Below are 16,607 nucleotides of genomic sequence, written 5' to 3'. Positions count from 1 at the left end.
GAAAAAAGTGTTGTCATTCATATTCTCTGAAAAATGGCCAAGAAATCATAAATGCTGCCAGGCTATGTAAACTTATGAGCACAACTATATATATATATATATATATATATATATATATATATATATATATATATATATATATACACATACACACACACACATGAAAATCAAGTAACACACACTAAATGTGCAATTAGTGGAGGAAGTATGAATGAGGCAAGTATGCATCAATGAAGGGGGGGGGGGGAGTGGGTTAGGTTAGGTCAGGGCAAGGTGGCAAAAAAAGAGTGCATCTTGTCTTAAAGTGCATTTATTCTATGAAATTAGAGTTTCACATGTTGGAAGAAATCCTGTATGTGCCAGAATCGTGAGGGACTCATGTCCTTATGTGGTCATGACCAGTAGGTTGCTGTAGAATAACAAAATGCAGGTTGTTTTCCTTGTTTTTTAATAAACACAAAAAAGTAAATCATTCAGGGACACATTATGTTGGAAGCATAATTTACTTCCACTACACAAATAATCATATCACTTAAAACAGGGCATCCCTAAAACATATATTCATTGACAAAATAGAGTAGCTTTGCTGAATCACGTGCACACTTTTGTCATGAGAAAATTCTCATTTAACATCTACATAACTATGTAAACACTCACTACTAAAGAGGCAAAGAAGAATGGTGGCCATACACAGCTCAATATTGGCAAGAAATGCAATGGTTGTACCAGACAGTGCAGCCAAAGCCATCCAAAGAAATAATGGTCTGCTAGCGAGGTTGCAAGTACTGTGGAGAAATTCTGACAGTTCATGCTATTGAGGGGGCTAGGGAGTTTTGTTTTTTTTAATTTACATTCATGAACTTTCTTTCGTTCTTTAAGCACAGAACAGTTGTTGCTGCCGGTCCAGGCAGTGCAATGATGTGGATGGGAACCTTTTGAGGTTAGCGAAAGATCTGCTCATGTATGGCCACCATAAAGCTCCCTCCATTAGTTTCAAAGGGCTGTTTCCATTCCTGAAGTGCAGCACACAGAAGCCTTTCTGAAATCAAAAAGGTTATACCTGAAATTCCACATAAAAGCATATAATACATTACCTATTAACCAATATGGTGGCAATTTAATAATATACATTTAAAGTGCCTTTTAAGATATGTTTAAATAGGAAAATATACCCTTGACACATATTTGGCATTGAACAAAGTCCTTTGAAGTCTAACCATTAACTCCATTGTCTTCTTTATATACTCTTTGTGGCCCCCTATGTATCAGCTTGTAAAACTGATAATCTCCTAAATGGAAAAATCACATCTTCCCCTTGCAAAATTGATATTTTTGTTAAAAAGGTATATTTGCCCATTTAAAACAAATGATCTCTCAAGAACAGAAAAGGAGTATACATTAAGCTCTGGGTGTATATTAAAATTCTTCTTTCACCCATCTTTATATAGTAATCTTTTAACATACAATATGTTCTCTGTGTCCCAGCAATAAAGCACTTATAAGTCCTTCATTCCACAGCAGTGTACCAGTGAGAAGCATCCTGTGCAGAGCCTTGTGCACAATATTGTGGTCTGCACATCACAGCATCAACCACCACTGTTATGTTGAGAATCTATCTTCCAAGGAGGTTCGCACCAAAGCATCAAATAACTGGTACCACTCATCACTAGTGTGGGCTCTTGGTTCAGGATGATCAAAAGTCAGACCATAAAACTCCTTTGCTTCCTTTATCCACACTAACAACGTAGGTACCAGAGGGAGACCAAGCAACAGCATTAATGGACGAACTGTTAAAGAAGCAGAGGAGACATATTTTAAATGCATGGTAAATATTAACCTTTGGGTTTGTGTATTTATACATGTTCTGCTCAACAGTACTCAAAAAATAACAATACTGTAATATGCAAAAAAAAAAAAATCTTAATGTGTGCCATTAATGTCCAACAAAAATGTTTACAAATCTATGAAAAAAAATATATATATATCTGAAGAATACAATTTCACTTCATGATGAACTTCATGATTTTGGGACTATTTACATTATTTTTACAGATAATTTGCTGAATGGTATGTTTAAAGTGGCAGCGCAACATGTTTTTGTTAATTTGTATTAAACCCCTTCTCACCAACAGTAAGCATACATGCTGCCTCACAGAAGTGGGCCTTCCTCTGTGGGGCCGCATATATGTGTATCTGTCTTTGTGCTGGGAATGTGCCGCATAATGCGCTCCCAGTACAGATACTGGGCTCTCACTGGGAGCCCTGGGTCCTGTACTAATGATCAGGACCCAGGACTCCCGGTTCCAGATCATCAGATCGCTGTGATAGCCTCTGATTGCCTATCACAGTGATCAATCACTGTGCAGCCTGCCCCTGTGTTTTTTGTATCTCTTTCTCCTTGCAGGGAGAAATTAGTAAATTATTGAATTAAATAAAAAAAAAATTGCTAGATTAAGGTTTGGAGCTTGGGTCAAAAAAAAAAAAAAAAAAAAAAAGAAGTGCGTTTTAGGTAGGATACAAAAAAAAAAAAAAAAAACAAACAGCAAAATGCACACCATTGTCCTGGGGCTGTACTACAAGTATATAACAACAACACACATATGTGGTATCCCTGCGATCTTCAGGAGCAGGAGAATTAATTTTGGGTTGTTGTTTGGTGGTAGGTTATGGTAGTAGCAAGAAATGTGCGGTTAAATTTAAAAAAATATATTTTTTTTTACTATTTTGGGCCAGTTTTCCTTTGATAGTAAAAAACAAAAACAGGAGATATCAGTTACTATTTGCAACCAAAATAAAGTCAAATTTGTCCTGAAAAAACAAGGTATAATCCACCACTAAAGGGTTAAGAAAGACCTATATATTATGAGTCACAGAAAAACACACAATTTCTGTTCGGCTTTACCTATGATGTTTTCCAAGAATCTTCTCTACCTTCCCAGTAATCACATTCCAGAAGTATAATGTTCCTTCTGCTGACCCAGCAGCCACGTAGCTACCATCTGGACTGAGGAAAGAACACAGTTGTTAGACACATTCACTGACAAATTAACAATAGTTAATTGCCATGTAAAACTTGTTTGAAATATAAGCCATGTGATCAGTTAGTAAAAAAGAAAAAATAGGATTTTTTAAAACCGCTTACCTGTAAAATCCTTTTCTTGTCGATGGGCATCACGGGACACAGAGCCACAGTAATTACTGATGGGTTATATAGGGTATCACTGGTGATTGGACACTGGCACACCCTATCAGAAAGTTCACCCCCTATATAATCCCTCCCCTTGCAGGGATACCTCAGTTTTGTAGCCAAGCAATATAGTGTATTAGAAGAGGGGTGGGACCTCTGTGTCCCGTGACGTCCATCGAAAGAAAAGGATTTTACAGGTAAACGGCTTTAAAAAAATCCTATTTTCTTTCTCGAACATCACGGGACACAGAGCCACAGTAATTACTGATGGGATGTCCCAGAGAAATGCTATCTGAGGGGGGGGGACCACAACCAAGTAGGGTGCAATCAGACCTGAGGATCCAGTACCGCTGCCTGCAGCACACTACGCCCAAAGGTGATATCCTCATGCCTTCTCACATCCACCTGATAGAATCTGGTTAATGTATGGACTGAAGACCAGGTTGCGGCCTTGCAGATCTGAGCCATCGAGGCCCGGTGATGCACTGCCCAAGAAGCACCAATAGCCCTTGTGGAATGTGCCCTGATCTGAAACGGAGGAATCTTCTGTTTCAAACCGTAAGCTTGAATGATCAATTGTCGAATCCATTTAGAAATGGTAGTTTTTGATGCTGCCTGTCCTCTACTGGGACCCTCTAGCAGCACAAACAAAACATCCGTTTTGAGAATCTGAGCAGTCGCTTCCAGATAGGCCTTAACTGCTCTTACTACATCCAAAGAATGTAGTGATCTTTCTTCCGGAGAACAGGGATCTGGAAAAAAGGAAGGTAGAACAATGTCTTGGTTTAGATGAAAATCTGAAAGCACCTTCGGCAAAAAACTAGGATGAGGGTGCAGTACCACTCTATCCTTGTGTACAATCAAATAAGGCTCTTTACAGGAAAGAGCTGCTAATTCCGATACTCTTCTAGCAGAAGAGATGGCTACCAGAAAAATTAACTTCCTTGTCAGCAAGACCAAAGGCATCTGACCTATTGGTTCAAAAGGCTGTTTCTGTAACACAGACAAAACCAAGTTCAAGTCCCAGGGGTTTAGGGGCGCTTTAACTGGAGGATTAAGGCGCGTCACCCCTTGCACAAAGTCTCGGACCACAGAATGCGAAGCAAGTGGCCGTTGAAAAAATACTGATAAGGCCGAGACCTGGCCCTTGATGGTACTCAAGGCCAGCTTCATCTCTAACCCCAATTGTAGAAAGTCAAGAATTCTACAGCTCACATACTTTCTGGGATGCCAACCTCTGGATTCACACCAGGATATATAAGCTCTCCAGACTCTATGATAAATCATTCTGGAAGCTGGCTTCCTTGCATTGATCAAGGTAAATATCACAGGACCTGAAAGCCCACGACTCTTCAGAACGTGGGTTTCAATAGCCAAACCGTCAAATTTAGCTTTTGTAAAGCAGGATGGAACACTGGACCCTGAGATAACAGGTCTGGTCGTACTGGTAGTGTCCACGGGGAACCCACCGTCATCCTTACTATTTCCGCATACCATGTCCTTCTGGGCCAAGCGGGGGCCACCAGAAGTACAGACTTCCTTTCCAGCCGGATCCTGCGAAGGAGTCGTGGCAGTAGCAGAATAGGTGGGAATGCATAAATCAGTGAGAACCGATGCCACGGAATCACCAACGCATCCGTCCCGCATGCAAGAGGATCTTTTGCCCTTGCCACAAATCTGTCTATCTTTTTGTTGAATCGGGATGCAAAGAGATCTACATCTGGAACCCCCCATCTTTGGCATATTGCCCAAAAGACGTCGGGATGCAGAGACCATTCCCCTGGAAGTAACTGCTGGCGACTTAGATAGTCCGCCTGCCAGTTCTCTATCCCTGGAATGAAAACTGCCGATATGCATGGCACATGCATCTCTGCCCAGACTAAGATCTGGTTCACCTGCTTTTGAGCAGTTCGGCTCCGGGTGCCTCCCTGATGATTGACATAAGCCACTGCTGTGGCATTGTCGGACTGGATCCTGACCGGGCAACCCTGTAGCCTGATAGTCCAGGCTTTTAGGGCTAGGTATACCGCCCGGATCTCCAGAATGTTGATGGGTAAGGTAAGGTCCTCTCGGTTTTGGACCATAGCCCCTGGATCGCAGACTGTTCCAGAACTGCTCCCCAACCTGACAGACTGGCATCTGTTGCTACGACCGTCCAGGTGACCGGTAGAAAGGATTTCCCCTTCTGCAGGTTTTCGGGTATGAGCCACCAATTGAAGCTGACGCACCACATGCGACAGGTGCATTGGAAAGTCTAATGCCTGAACCTTCTTGTTCCAGGCCGACAGAATACTGTGTTGCAGCATTCTTGAATGAAACTGAGCATAGTGAACTGCTTCGAATGAAGACACCATCTTCCCTAGTAGTCTCATACAAAGACGGACAGAAGGACCCTTCTTGGTCCTGACTGCCAGAATCAGCTCTTTTAAAGCAGTGATCTTTGCCTGAGGTAGAAATATTTTCTCCTGGCTTGTATCTATGATCAGACCTAAATACTCCAGTCTTCTTACTGGTTTTATGAAAGATTTTTCTAGGTTGAGGATCCAACCCAGGTGTTCCAGATACCTGACTGTGATCCTCAAATTTCCGTTCAAGGAGGCTACCGACCGGTCTATCAGGAGCAGGTCGTCTAGGTATGCTATGACAGCTATACCCTGAGCCCTTAATCTGGCCAGATGAGGATCCAGGACCTTTGTGAACACTCGAGGTGCAGTGGCTATCCCAAAAGGCAGAGCCACAAACTGGAAATGGCGCCCTACTATCTCGAATCGCAGAAACTTCTGATGAGCAGGAAAAATGGGCACATGCAGATATGCATCTCTGATGTCTATTGATGCCAGAAATTCTCCTCCCTGCAGGGTGGAGACTACTGTCCGAATTGATTCCATGCGGAAGGATTGAATCCTTAGGAATCGGTTCAGATCCCTTAAATCCAGAATGGGCCTGACATCCCCATTTGGTTTTTGGACTGTAAAAAGGTTGGAATACAAGCCCAATCCTTGATCCTTCGCTGGAACTACCACAATGACCTCCTGCGACAAAAGTCGCTCTAACGCTAGAAGGAGCGACTGCTTCTTTTCTGGATCTCTGGGGACACTTGACCTGAGAAAACGGGGAGAAGGGAACTCCTGAAACTCCAGCTTGTACCCTAAGGTTACCGTGGAGATTACCCATCTGTCCTGGAAATCCTCCTGCCAGAGCCCTGAGAACTGTCGCAGTCTTCCCCCCACTCGAGTGAGCGGGGGCGTCCCCTCATGCAGAGGTCTTAGTGTTTTGCCTAGTAGGCTTCTTCCCCCAGGACTTCTTTTGTCCCTGGGGTTGACTCTGGTCTCTGGACCCAGATGGAGGAGGCCGTCGAGATTGCCTGGAGGCTGAAGCCCCCGGCGCTGGGGAAAGAGTCCGTTTGAAAGAGGGACGCTTACTCTTCTTCTTAACAGGTAAGAGAGTGCTTTTCCCACAAGAGATTCTCTTGATATAGTTATCCAAGTCTTCTCCAAACAACCTTTCACCACGAAATGGAAACCCAGCCAGGAGCTTCTTACATAATTCTTCGGCTGACCAATTCTTCAACCATAGGATTCTACGTATATGCACCAACCCCAGTGAAAGACGGGAGGTTTGCACGATAGAATCTCTAATGGCGTCAACAACAAAGCATAAGGCCGCTGGAAGGTTAGCTAACCCCTGGGCCTGCTGTTCAGGTAAAACTTTGATGACCTGTTTAACATAGTCTCTTAAGTATTGACAGACTCCAATCGCTGCTACTGCAGGTTGAGCCACTGAACCTGCTAAGGAGAAAACATCCTTCAATAGGGATTCCATCTTTTTATCTACAGGATCCCTGAGCATCTGAGCATCGTCTACAGGACAAGTCAGACTATTATTTAAAGAGGAAATGGCGGCATCAATGGTCGGTATTCCCCACATCTTAATAAACTTTTCTTCTATAGGATAAAGTGAAGAAAACTTTTTCGGCAGAAAAAAACGTTTATCTGGGTGATCCCACTCAGCATAAAGGAGCTTTTCAAGTAAATTATGAACAGGAAAAGCCTGTGCTGTTTGAGGAGGTTTCAGTGACCCTAAAGAAGAAGAGGGTTCTTTAACTGATTCAGATATGGGCAACTTAAATGTGGAGCGGACCAATCCAGTAAGGATCTGCACTAAGACTTTCTCCTCTTGGGAAGTCGCAGAGGGTCCCTCTCCACCTGATTCCTCCGAAGAGGAATCATCCGTCCCATCCCGATCCTCTGAAAGGGATTCCTCTCCTTTATCCCAGAGCTTCTCTTCCTGAGGGTCTTGGGGAACAGAGGAAGGCCTAGTGCGTTTTCTTCCACCAAGTGAAGACGTAATCACGGCCATTATTCTTTCCTCTAAACCATTAATGGTTGAGGAAAAAACCTCCTGTGTAATATATACAGGGGCTGAAGTGCCAGAAGCAGGTGTAGCCCCTGACCCCAACGGTTCTCCCTGGCTAGCCGTCCCTGGCCCCTCAGGGGGGAGGATGATGCAGACAGGGGGCCCTCAGAACCTGAACGAGATCCCCTAGTGTCTCTGGTTCTTGGGATGTTTGAACCTCTTCTACCCATAGTGCAAAGCAACAAGGTGGAGTTATCAAAAAATGAACACTGACTGCTGAGCGATGTAGTCTGGCTAAAAGCCTTGCTACCCAATGCTCAGTCTGGTGTTACTTTAGTAAATGCTGCCTAGGAGAATGCCTGTGTCCCACCTTACATGCGACCGTCAGCTCTGTGTCCCTCCAGAAAGGCTTAGTGCACCTGTAATTAGTGCCTTTAATAGCTTGCAGCCGGTCCTGTGGGCGTCTGAGCACACTGTGCTGACGCATCGCCCCCCCCCCCCCTTAACCACGCCCCCCCCCTTCGGTTTTTTAAAAAACGAGCGTACCGCGTTGAACACTTGAGACAGACATCAGCATGAAAAGGTATGTGCTCTTGGCAGCCCCCGGTGGTCACAATAGGCATAGCATGCATTTACCTTAAAGGAGAAACCTACTAGAATTAAAAAATTCTGTGGAATCTCCCTTACCTTATCCAGCCGCAGGGTTCTGTTATACAGACCCAATCTTCGCCTCTCACAGTGGGCTCCGTTTGAAAAAACCGTCAGAGACTGGGGCCCCCTACGAATAGGGGGGATCCACAGTTCTGGCCCTGTAAAGCACCCGGCTAGAAAAAACATTTTCTAATATAAAACCTTGTTTCTTCGGACACGAGGCCTGGGTACCATCCAATTCGGCCTAGAAAAGACACTTTGGAATGGATCCGGTTCGCCTGGCTTGCCCCAGTATAGGATATCAGGATATTCCCTTTGGAGCTCAGCACAGGACATCTTTACAAGTCCATCACCTAAGACACTGGCGTAAAAACTGAGGTATCCCTGCAAGGGGAGGGATTATATAGGGGGTTGAACTTCCTGGTTAGGGTGTGCCAGTGTCCAATCACCAGTAATACCTATGTAACCCATCAGTAATTACTGTGGCTCTGTGTCCCGTGATGTTCGAGAAAGAAAACAGGCCTTTGCCTCTTCATTTAGAGCAGAATATCTCTGTTCGTACTATGCAACATAAAGAGTATTAAAGTCAAGAAATTTGGAGCTGCTGAATTCACTATGGGTCAATGCCATCCACGCAAACATTGCATTTTACATTCAAACACATGTTGCTACATTCAGCCACAGTATGCCAGACAGATAGGCCACCTTTTACAGGCTGCTAATTCTTCACTTTTGCTTTTTTCTCAGAGACAGAGAGGCTTCAAACTCCACTCCATGTAAATAAAAGCGATTGTATAAAATGCAGAGGACAAAATAAAAGTAGGCCTACTTTTATGTACAGTGCAGTAACCAATGCCACCACAAATTCCAGCCAGTCATACATGCATTAAATCAGGCAGTCCTGGAGTTAACAAATAAGCATAAAACGTTAAAGATTACTGGGAAAAAAAAAATTCACATCACCATTTTCCCACATTTAAAAAGCTTACCTAAAAATAGCTCTAGTCCAATCTGATCCACACTTGAAGCCCTGAGCACTAAAAAGAAAATGTTCTGTTAGCAAACAAAATATGATTTTGGCATCAACACACTGACAACTCTGGATGGCAATCATCAATATGTATCATTATCAAAGTAATAAAAATACATTTTTTGTAGGAAAAAAAAAATTGTACAGTCTCCAGAAGAAAAAAAAAAAAGAAAAAACATACGTTTATAGGTAAACATCTAAATAGCTCAGTACAATTCTCATGCAGTACATCTGCCTGATCAGGCCACACTGCACAGGTCTTTCTGATCAGCAATATCCTATCATGGCATTCAAAGACCTTTCATTAAATGGTCCAGTTTGCATCACTTGAAAGAAGATCTGATTGGGTGTTGCATGTCATTAATTTGTACCATTACATAAAAATATGATACAAAGCAATACTTTGTATCAACAATGACAGGAAGAAAATCCAAACTCATAAAACCTATATTCCTACAATTCCATGAAAAGTGTAATAATTGTAATAAGAAGTGTTACAATTCTCTCTCACCTAAAAGTCTGCCGAACAGCATTGGCACGCAGGTCTACAATTTTGATGAGATCATCTCGAGAGCAGCTGAGCAGCTCTGTTCTTTCAGGGTTCAGATCTAAAGCAGTGATCCTTCCTTGAAGCTCCAGCTCCCGTACTATACTCTCGGTTCTAGAATATCAAAGAACAAATATAGCAACCGTACAGAAAATGAATCCTGGACTAAGAACTATGAAGATTGCCATATATGAAAAAATATCAAATAGTGTTTATAACATAGACTTTTAGGGTGCCCCAGAAAGATCACAACATATAACATATTTAAAAAATAGGGGAATAGGGGATACTTTGAAATATGGTGGGATGTGGCAACCCTATTTTGCTTTATCATATCTAGGGGCTTCCTAGATTTTTAACTGTAAAACCCATGCTGGAGTACAGTACAAGACACAGGCAAAGCATTCTTACACCCTGGGCTATAGGCTTGTACGTTCAGGTGATTAGACACTGATAAGTTTTGTAGCGAGCGATGCAGAGTAACCCATAAAAAAGGCTTAGGAGCCCCCTATGAGTCTGACAAGGTCCAATGAATTGGACAACGCTGACTAGTGAGGGTGCAGGCTAGGGAAAGGTTCGTCCAGACCCGAAGCATGCTGTAGGAATAAAAAGATAGCCCAGCTGCCGCACACCTCATCTGGCCGAGTGGTTAGCAGGTAAAAGCAGCCTCAGCTCGATTCATCCAGACCATGCAGCACAGTACGTGGCAGCACAGTACTTCTGCCTAGCAGCATTAGGGTTGTCGGTTCAAATCCCAACCACAGCACTACTTGCCTGCAGTCTGCATGTTCTCCCTGTGCATGGGTTTCCTCTGGGTACTCAGGTTTCCTACCAAACTCCAAAGACACGTTGGTAGGTTAATTGGCTCCTGTCTAAATTGGCCCTAGTATGTGTATGTATTAATGTGAGTTAGGGACCTTAAATTGTAAGCTCATTGAGGGCAGAGACTGATGTGAACGTACAATGTATATGTAAAGCGTAGCATAAACTGACAACGCTATACGAGTACCTATAATAAAATAATCAAAAAATTAAAAAAATGCAATTCTGCATCACACAAATGTTTACAGGTATACAAAATCAAAAACTATGAAAAAATATGCCTTCAAATAATCATCTTGTGTCATGGCTACAGCAGGGTTAACAAACTACTTCAATACAGGGCACTTACACCCCCTTCCTGCCCAGGCCATTTTTCAGCTTTCAGAGCTGTCACACTTTGAATGACAATTGCGCGGTCATGCTACACTGTAACCATGTGAAATTGTTATCATTTTCTTCACACAAATAGAGCTGTCTTTTGGTGCTATTTAATCACAAAGACAACATTTTGAAAAAAATAGGAGTTTTTCTTAGTTTCTGTCAGTATATTTTGTAAATGAGTAACTTTTCTCCTTTACTGATGGGCGCTGATGAGGCGGCACTGATTAGCGGCACTGGTGGGCACAGATAGGCGGTATTGATGGGTGGCATCGATGGGCAGCAGTGATAGCCAGCACTGACTGGCATCACTAATGGGTACTGATTGCTGGCACTCACTGCTGGCACTGGTGAGCAGTCACTGCTGGCGCTTTATTGTAATCAGGGCACTGATTATTAGTGCCCTGATTACATGCCTAGATGTCCTGTGAGGAGATGCCGCTGATCGGCTCTCCTCTCCTCACACTCTGTCAGCTTGAGGCGAGGAGAGGTGATTACTGGCATCTCCGTGTTTACATGTGACCGGCTGTGATTGGACACAGCCGATCACATTGTTAAAGAGCTGCGGCTCTTTACATAGATCGGGGTCGTGCCGTGTCCTAGCAACACGGCGTGATTGCCGCGCTGAGCACTCTTTCTGGGCGCCGTCATGACGTCCACCCAGAACAAGGTTCACACTTCCCCGCCATCATTTGACGGTGGCAAGTGGTTAACCGCTTCCCGACCACCTCACGCAGATATAGTGCGGCAGAAGGGCACTTACAGGCAGATTATGGTACCTGTACTTTGCCCTTTAAGAGGCGGCCTGCGGGCATGCGGCCGCCACGAGCTCCGTGAGTGTGATCTGCGGGGATACCCGCGATTGCCTCACGGAGAGGAATAACGGGGAAATGCTAATGAAAAGAAGCGTTCTGCCTAATGACACTGATCATAGCTTCTCCTGGTTAACCCCTTCACTGCCAGTCAAATTTACACCGTAATCAATGCATTTTTAATCACACTGATCGCTGAATAAATGTGAATGGTTCCAAAATAGCGCCAAAAGTGTCCAATCTGTCCGCCATAATGTCGCAGTCACGATAAAAATCACTGATCGCCACCATGACTAGTAAAAAAAAATTATTAATAAAAATGCCATAAAACTATTCCCTATTTTCTGGACGCTATAACTTTTGCGCAAACCAAACGCTTAATGCGATTTTTTTTTTTACCAAAAATATGTAGAATACGGCCTAAACTGAGGGAAAAAAAAAATTATATATATTTTTTAGGGATATTATAGCAAAAAGTAAAAAATATAGCTTTTTTCAAAATTATCGCTGTTTTTGTTTATAGCGCAAAAAATAAAAACCGCAGAGGTCATCAAATACCACCAAAAGAAAGCTCTATTTGTGGGGGAAAAAAAGAACGTCAATTTTGTTTGGGAGCCACATCGCACAACCGCGCAATTGTCAGTTAAAACGACGCAGTGCCGAATCACAAAAAGTGCGCTGGTCTTTGGCTAGCCAAATGGTCCAGGGCTTAAGTGGTAAAGGAAAAGTTCACCTTTGCAACATGACCCAACCACTTTTAGGGTGGAAAATTTAACATGTTCCAGCATCTGCAGCCTTGTTTCCTCCCCCCCGATTCCCCCTCCCGGTAAAAGTGGGCGGGGGATCCTCTCCCCAATCCAGCGGTCACAGTTTTCCAGTGAGTGAATTAACACAAGGTGCAGTGCCATTTGGACTTCTAAAATACGTAAAATCCTTCTTTTACTATGAAATCAATATTCCATCGATCATATATACAGTATTTAACACGAGTGAGTACACCCCTCACATTTTTTTTTTCATGTGACAACACTGAAGAAATGACACTTTGCTACAATGTAAAGTAGTGAGTGTACATCTTGTATAACAGTGTAAATTTGCTCTCCCCTCAAAAGAACTCAACACACAGCCATTAATGCCTAAACCGCTGGCAGCAAGTGAGTACACCCCTAAGTTAAAACGTCCAAATTGGGCCCAAAGTGTCAATATTTGTGTGGCCACCATTATTTTCCAGCACTGCCTTAACCCTCTTGGGCATAGAGTTCACAAGAGCTTCACAGGTTGCCACTGGAGTCCTCTTCCAATCCATGACAACATCACAGAGCTGGTGGATGTTAGAGACCTTGCGCTCCTCCACCCTCCGCTTGAGGATGCCCCACAGATGCTCAATAGGGTTTAAATCTGGAGACATGCTTGGCTAGTCCATCACCTTTACCCTCAGCTTCTTTAGCAAGGCAGTGGTCATCTTGAAGGTGTGTTTGGGGTCGTTAAGTTGGAATACTGCCCTGTGACCCAGTCTCCGAAGGGAGGGCATCATGCTCTGCTTCAGTATGTCACAGTACATGTTGACATTCATGGTTCCCTCAATGAGCTGTAGCTCCCCAGTGCTGGCAGCACTCATGCAGCCCCAGACTTATGACACTCCCACCACCATGCTTGACTGTAGGCAAGACACACTTTGTACTCCTCACCTGGTTGCCGCCACACACGCTTGACACCATCTGAACAAAGTAAGCTCATCTTGGTCTCATCAGACCACAAGACATGGTTCCAGTAATCCCATGTCCTTCGACTGCTTGTCTTCAGCAAACTGTTTGCAGGCTTTCTTGCGCATCATCTTTAGAAGAGGCTTCCTTCTGGGATGACAGCCATGCAGACCAATTTGATGCAGCATGCGGCGTATGGTCTGAGCACCGACAGGCTGAACCCCCCACCCCTTCGACCTCTGCAGCAATACTGGCAGCACTTATGCTTCTATTTCCCAAAGACAACCTCTGGATATGACGCTGAGCACATGCACTCAAACTTTTTTCGTTGACTATGGCAAGGCCTGTTCTGAGTGGAACCTGTCCTGTTAAACCGCTGTATAGTCTTGGCCACCGTGCTGCAGCTCAGTTTCAGGGTCTTGGCAATCTTCATATAGCCTAGACCAGTGATGGCAAACCTTGGCACTCCAGATGTTTTAGAACTACATTTCCCATGATGCTCACCTACACTGCAGTATAGTTGAGCATCATGGGAAATGTAGTTCCAAAACATCTGGAGTGCCAAGATTCACCATCACTGGCCTAGACCATCTTTATGTAGAGCAACAATTCTTTTTTTTCCAGATCCGCAGAGTTCTTTGTCATGAGGTGCCATGTTGAACTTCCAGTGACCAGTATGAGAGAGTGAAAGCGATAACACCAAATTTAACACACCTGCTCCTCATTCATACCTGAGACATTGTGACACTAATGAGACACATGACACCAGGGAGGGAAAATTGCTAATTAGGCCCAATTTAGACATTTTCACTTAAGGGTGTGCTCACTTTGTTGCCAGCGGTTTAGACATTAATGGCTGTGTGTTGAGTTATTTTGAGGGGACAGCAAATTTACACTGTTATACAAGCCGTACGCTCACTACTTTACATTGTAGCAAAGTGTAATTTTCTTCAGTGTTGTCACGTGAAAAGATATAATAAAATATTTACAAAAATGTGAGGGGTGTACTCACTTTTACGAGATACTGTATATAATAAATATGAAAGGAATCCAGTAGGATTATAGGAATATTTAAGGATCCTTACAAAAGAGGACACATGCGCTTTTTGACTTTACACTCAGTTTAGGGTCAAAGCTGTCAATGAGAGTACATACAGTGAAGGGCAGCACTGTGGTGTACAAAGTGTATGCATGCACAGCACTAGTGGCTGGGAGAAGCCTAGATGGAACTATTAAAGAGACAATTGACAGTTCTTTCATAGAGACTTTAATGTCTTAATTTGTTTTATATTTTGATTGATCAATCACATATATTTGCAAATCAAGTAGATGTATACAACTTATTGGTGGCTGTAAGAAGAAGCACCGTTGAAGGTGGATATTTCTTTGATAGAGACATTTATGAGTTTATTTGATTTGTTTGATGTTAGTTTGATTGATTGCTCACAAATTTGTGTAATTTCATATGCATTAATGTATATATGAGTTATGTATACACAATCGATGGAATATTAGTTTGATAGTAAAATAAGGATTTTACACTAGAGGACAAATTGCACCATACCTTGTGTTAATTTTCAGTGAACACATATGAGTGTGTTTGTTGGTGGGGGCTATTTGAAGGTTTTCAAACAAGAATATATCAGCATAGCAGCTCACGAGACTCATGTTTTCAGATTACTGTGAATAAATGCCTACAAGCACCGTCAGCCATTGCAGCCAAGGGCTTGTAGTTCTCAATGAACTACAAGGGCGCTGATGAATCATCTGGTAGTCCATTGATCTTCCCACTCTCAGGTAACTAAAAATAAATAAAGTGCGCTAATTATATGAAAATACGCACATAGATGTGAATACATGTGGGTGGTAGTAAAAACCCCAATCTACTGAGAGCAAGTAAATGACTCCATGAGTGGTAGAAATATATAAGTGCAAAACATAAAAACTCAAAGAAGAAACAAAAAATGTGTACATGTGAAGTACAATGACATTAATAGCGTGAAAATCTGAAAATCAAACAAACTCAGTCCATGGGTTCAAACATAAAAAGTTCATCAGTGAAAAAAAGCTTGTGCGTGGCTACGTTGTAAGCAGTCACGATTGCCCCATGTTATGCACGGGTTATTACGATTCTTATATGCCGGCTTGTTTTTAATTGTATTTTTACCTCACGGAGCGTGCACTCTCCGTTGCGGTCTGTACTTTTATTGAATAAATTCCGAAACTTTTTACACTATTGGAGCTCCGCTCTTTTGCTTTTTCCTTTGCCACACTGGGAGCAAGAGAGCTTTCCTTCCCCCCTCTCCAGGCGTTTCACTTGGACCAGCCCGGATCGGAGACAACATTCCTGACAGCTGCTGGGGAGATCTTCTCATTACACGGTCCCTGCAGAGGGCAAAAATCTGCATGCCTGATAGACCCTGCCAAGGAGGGGGTCCAACACGGAGGGTAAGAGTCCACCTTTATCACTTTCTAACTTATTGGAGTCACAGTCAGTGGATTTGCACCATCCTGCACATCTCTCTCCTTTGTCAATCCACTCATAGGGGGATTAGTTGCTGCTGAGCTGTATAGTGGATGGAAGCTTTTTTTCACTGATGAACTTTTTATGTTTGAACCCATGGACTGAGTTTGTTTGATTTTCAGATTTTCACGCTATTAATATCATTGTACTTCACATGTACACATTTTTTGTTTCTTCTTTGAGTTTTTATGTTTTGCACTTATATATTTCTACCACTCATGGAGTCATTTACTTGCTCTCAGTAGATTGGGGTTTTTACTACCACCCACATGTATTCACATCTATGTGTGTATTTTCATATAATTAGCGCACTTTATTTATTTTTTATTTTTCATGGTATACACAGATATTGGTGTATTTTGTGTGCAGCTTTTACCTTTGACCTTTTTTGTTCTGCAGCGCAGTTTTTCTTTTTATTTTTGACACTCTCAGGTAACTGCCTGCCCATACGAGGTTTGCATGCTTTTTTATATTTTTAAAGGTGAACTTCCCCTTTAAACCTAAAATAACACAGGAGCAAAAGTCTAAATGCAACCAAATGTTATCAAACTACTAACAAGCTGTTAATTTTACTCAAATTCTAATCATTTAAATACT

The 16,607-nt window shown here is 42.7% G+C and overlaps 1 protein-coding gene across 5 annotated transcripts in view; it reads right to left on the bottom strand.

Moving 5' to 3' along the window:
• Nucleotides 1-431: 431 nt before the first annotated feature.
• ATG16L1 (autophagy related 16 like 1) overlaps nucleotides 432-16,607 on the bottom strand; it is an 82,010-nt gene continuing 65,834 nt past the window's right edge. For all 5 annotated transcript variants that reach the window (XM_073625813.1, XM_073625808.1, XM_073625809.1 and 2 more), the window contains 4 exons: nucleotides 9,736-9,885; nucleotides 9,184-9,231; nucleotides 2,903-3,004; nucleotides 432-1,787 (listed from right to left, as the gene is read on the bottom strand). In XM_073625813.1, the coding sequence (XP_073481914.1) occupies nucleotides 1,694-1,787; nucleotides 2,903-3,004; nucleotides 9,184-9,231; nucleotides 9,736-9,885 (394 nt within the window). In that variant the 3' untranslated portion in view covers nucleotides 432-1,693. The remainder of the gene's footprint in view (nucleotides 1,788-2,902; nucleotides 3,005-9,183; nucleotides 9,232-9,735; nucleotides 9,886-16,607) is intronic.

The sequence above is a fragment of the Aquarana catesbeiana genome, linkage group LG04 (genome assembly GCF_042186555.1).
Source record: "Aquarana catesbeiana isolate 2022-GZ linkage group LG04, ASM4218655v1, whole genome shotgun sequence".
Taxonomy (NCBI): Eukaryota; Metazoa; Chordata; class Amphibia; order Anura; family Ranidae; genus Aquarana; species Aquarana catesbeiana.
The sequence above is the reverse complement of the archived record's forward strand: the minus strand, read 5'-3'. Positions and strand labels throughout refer to the sequence as shown.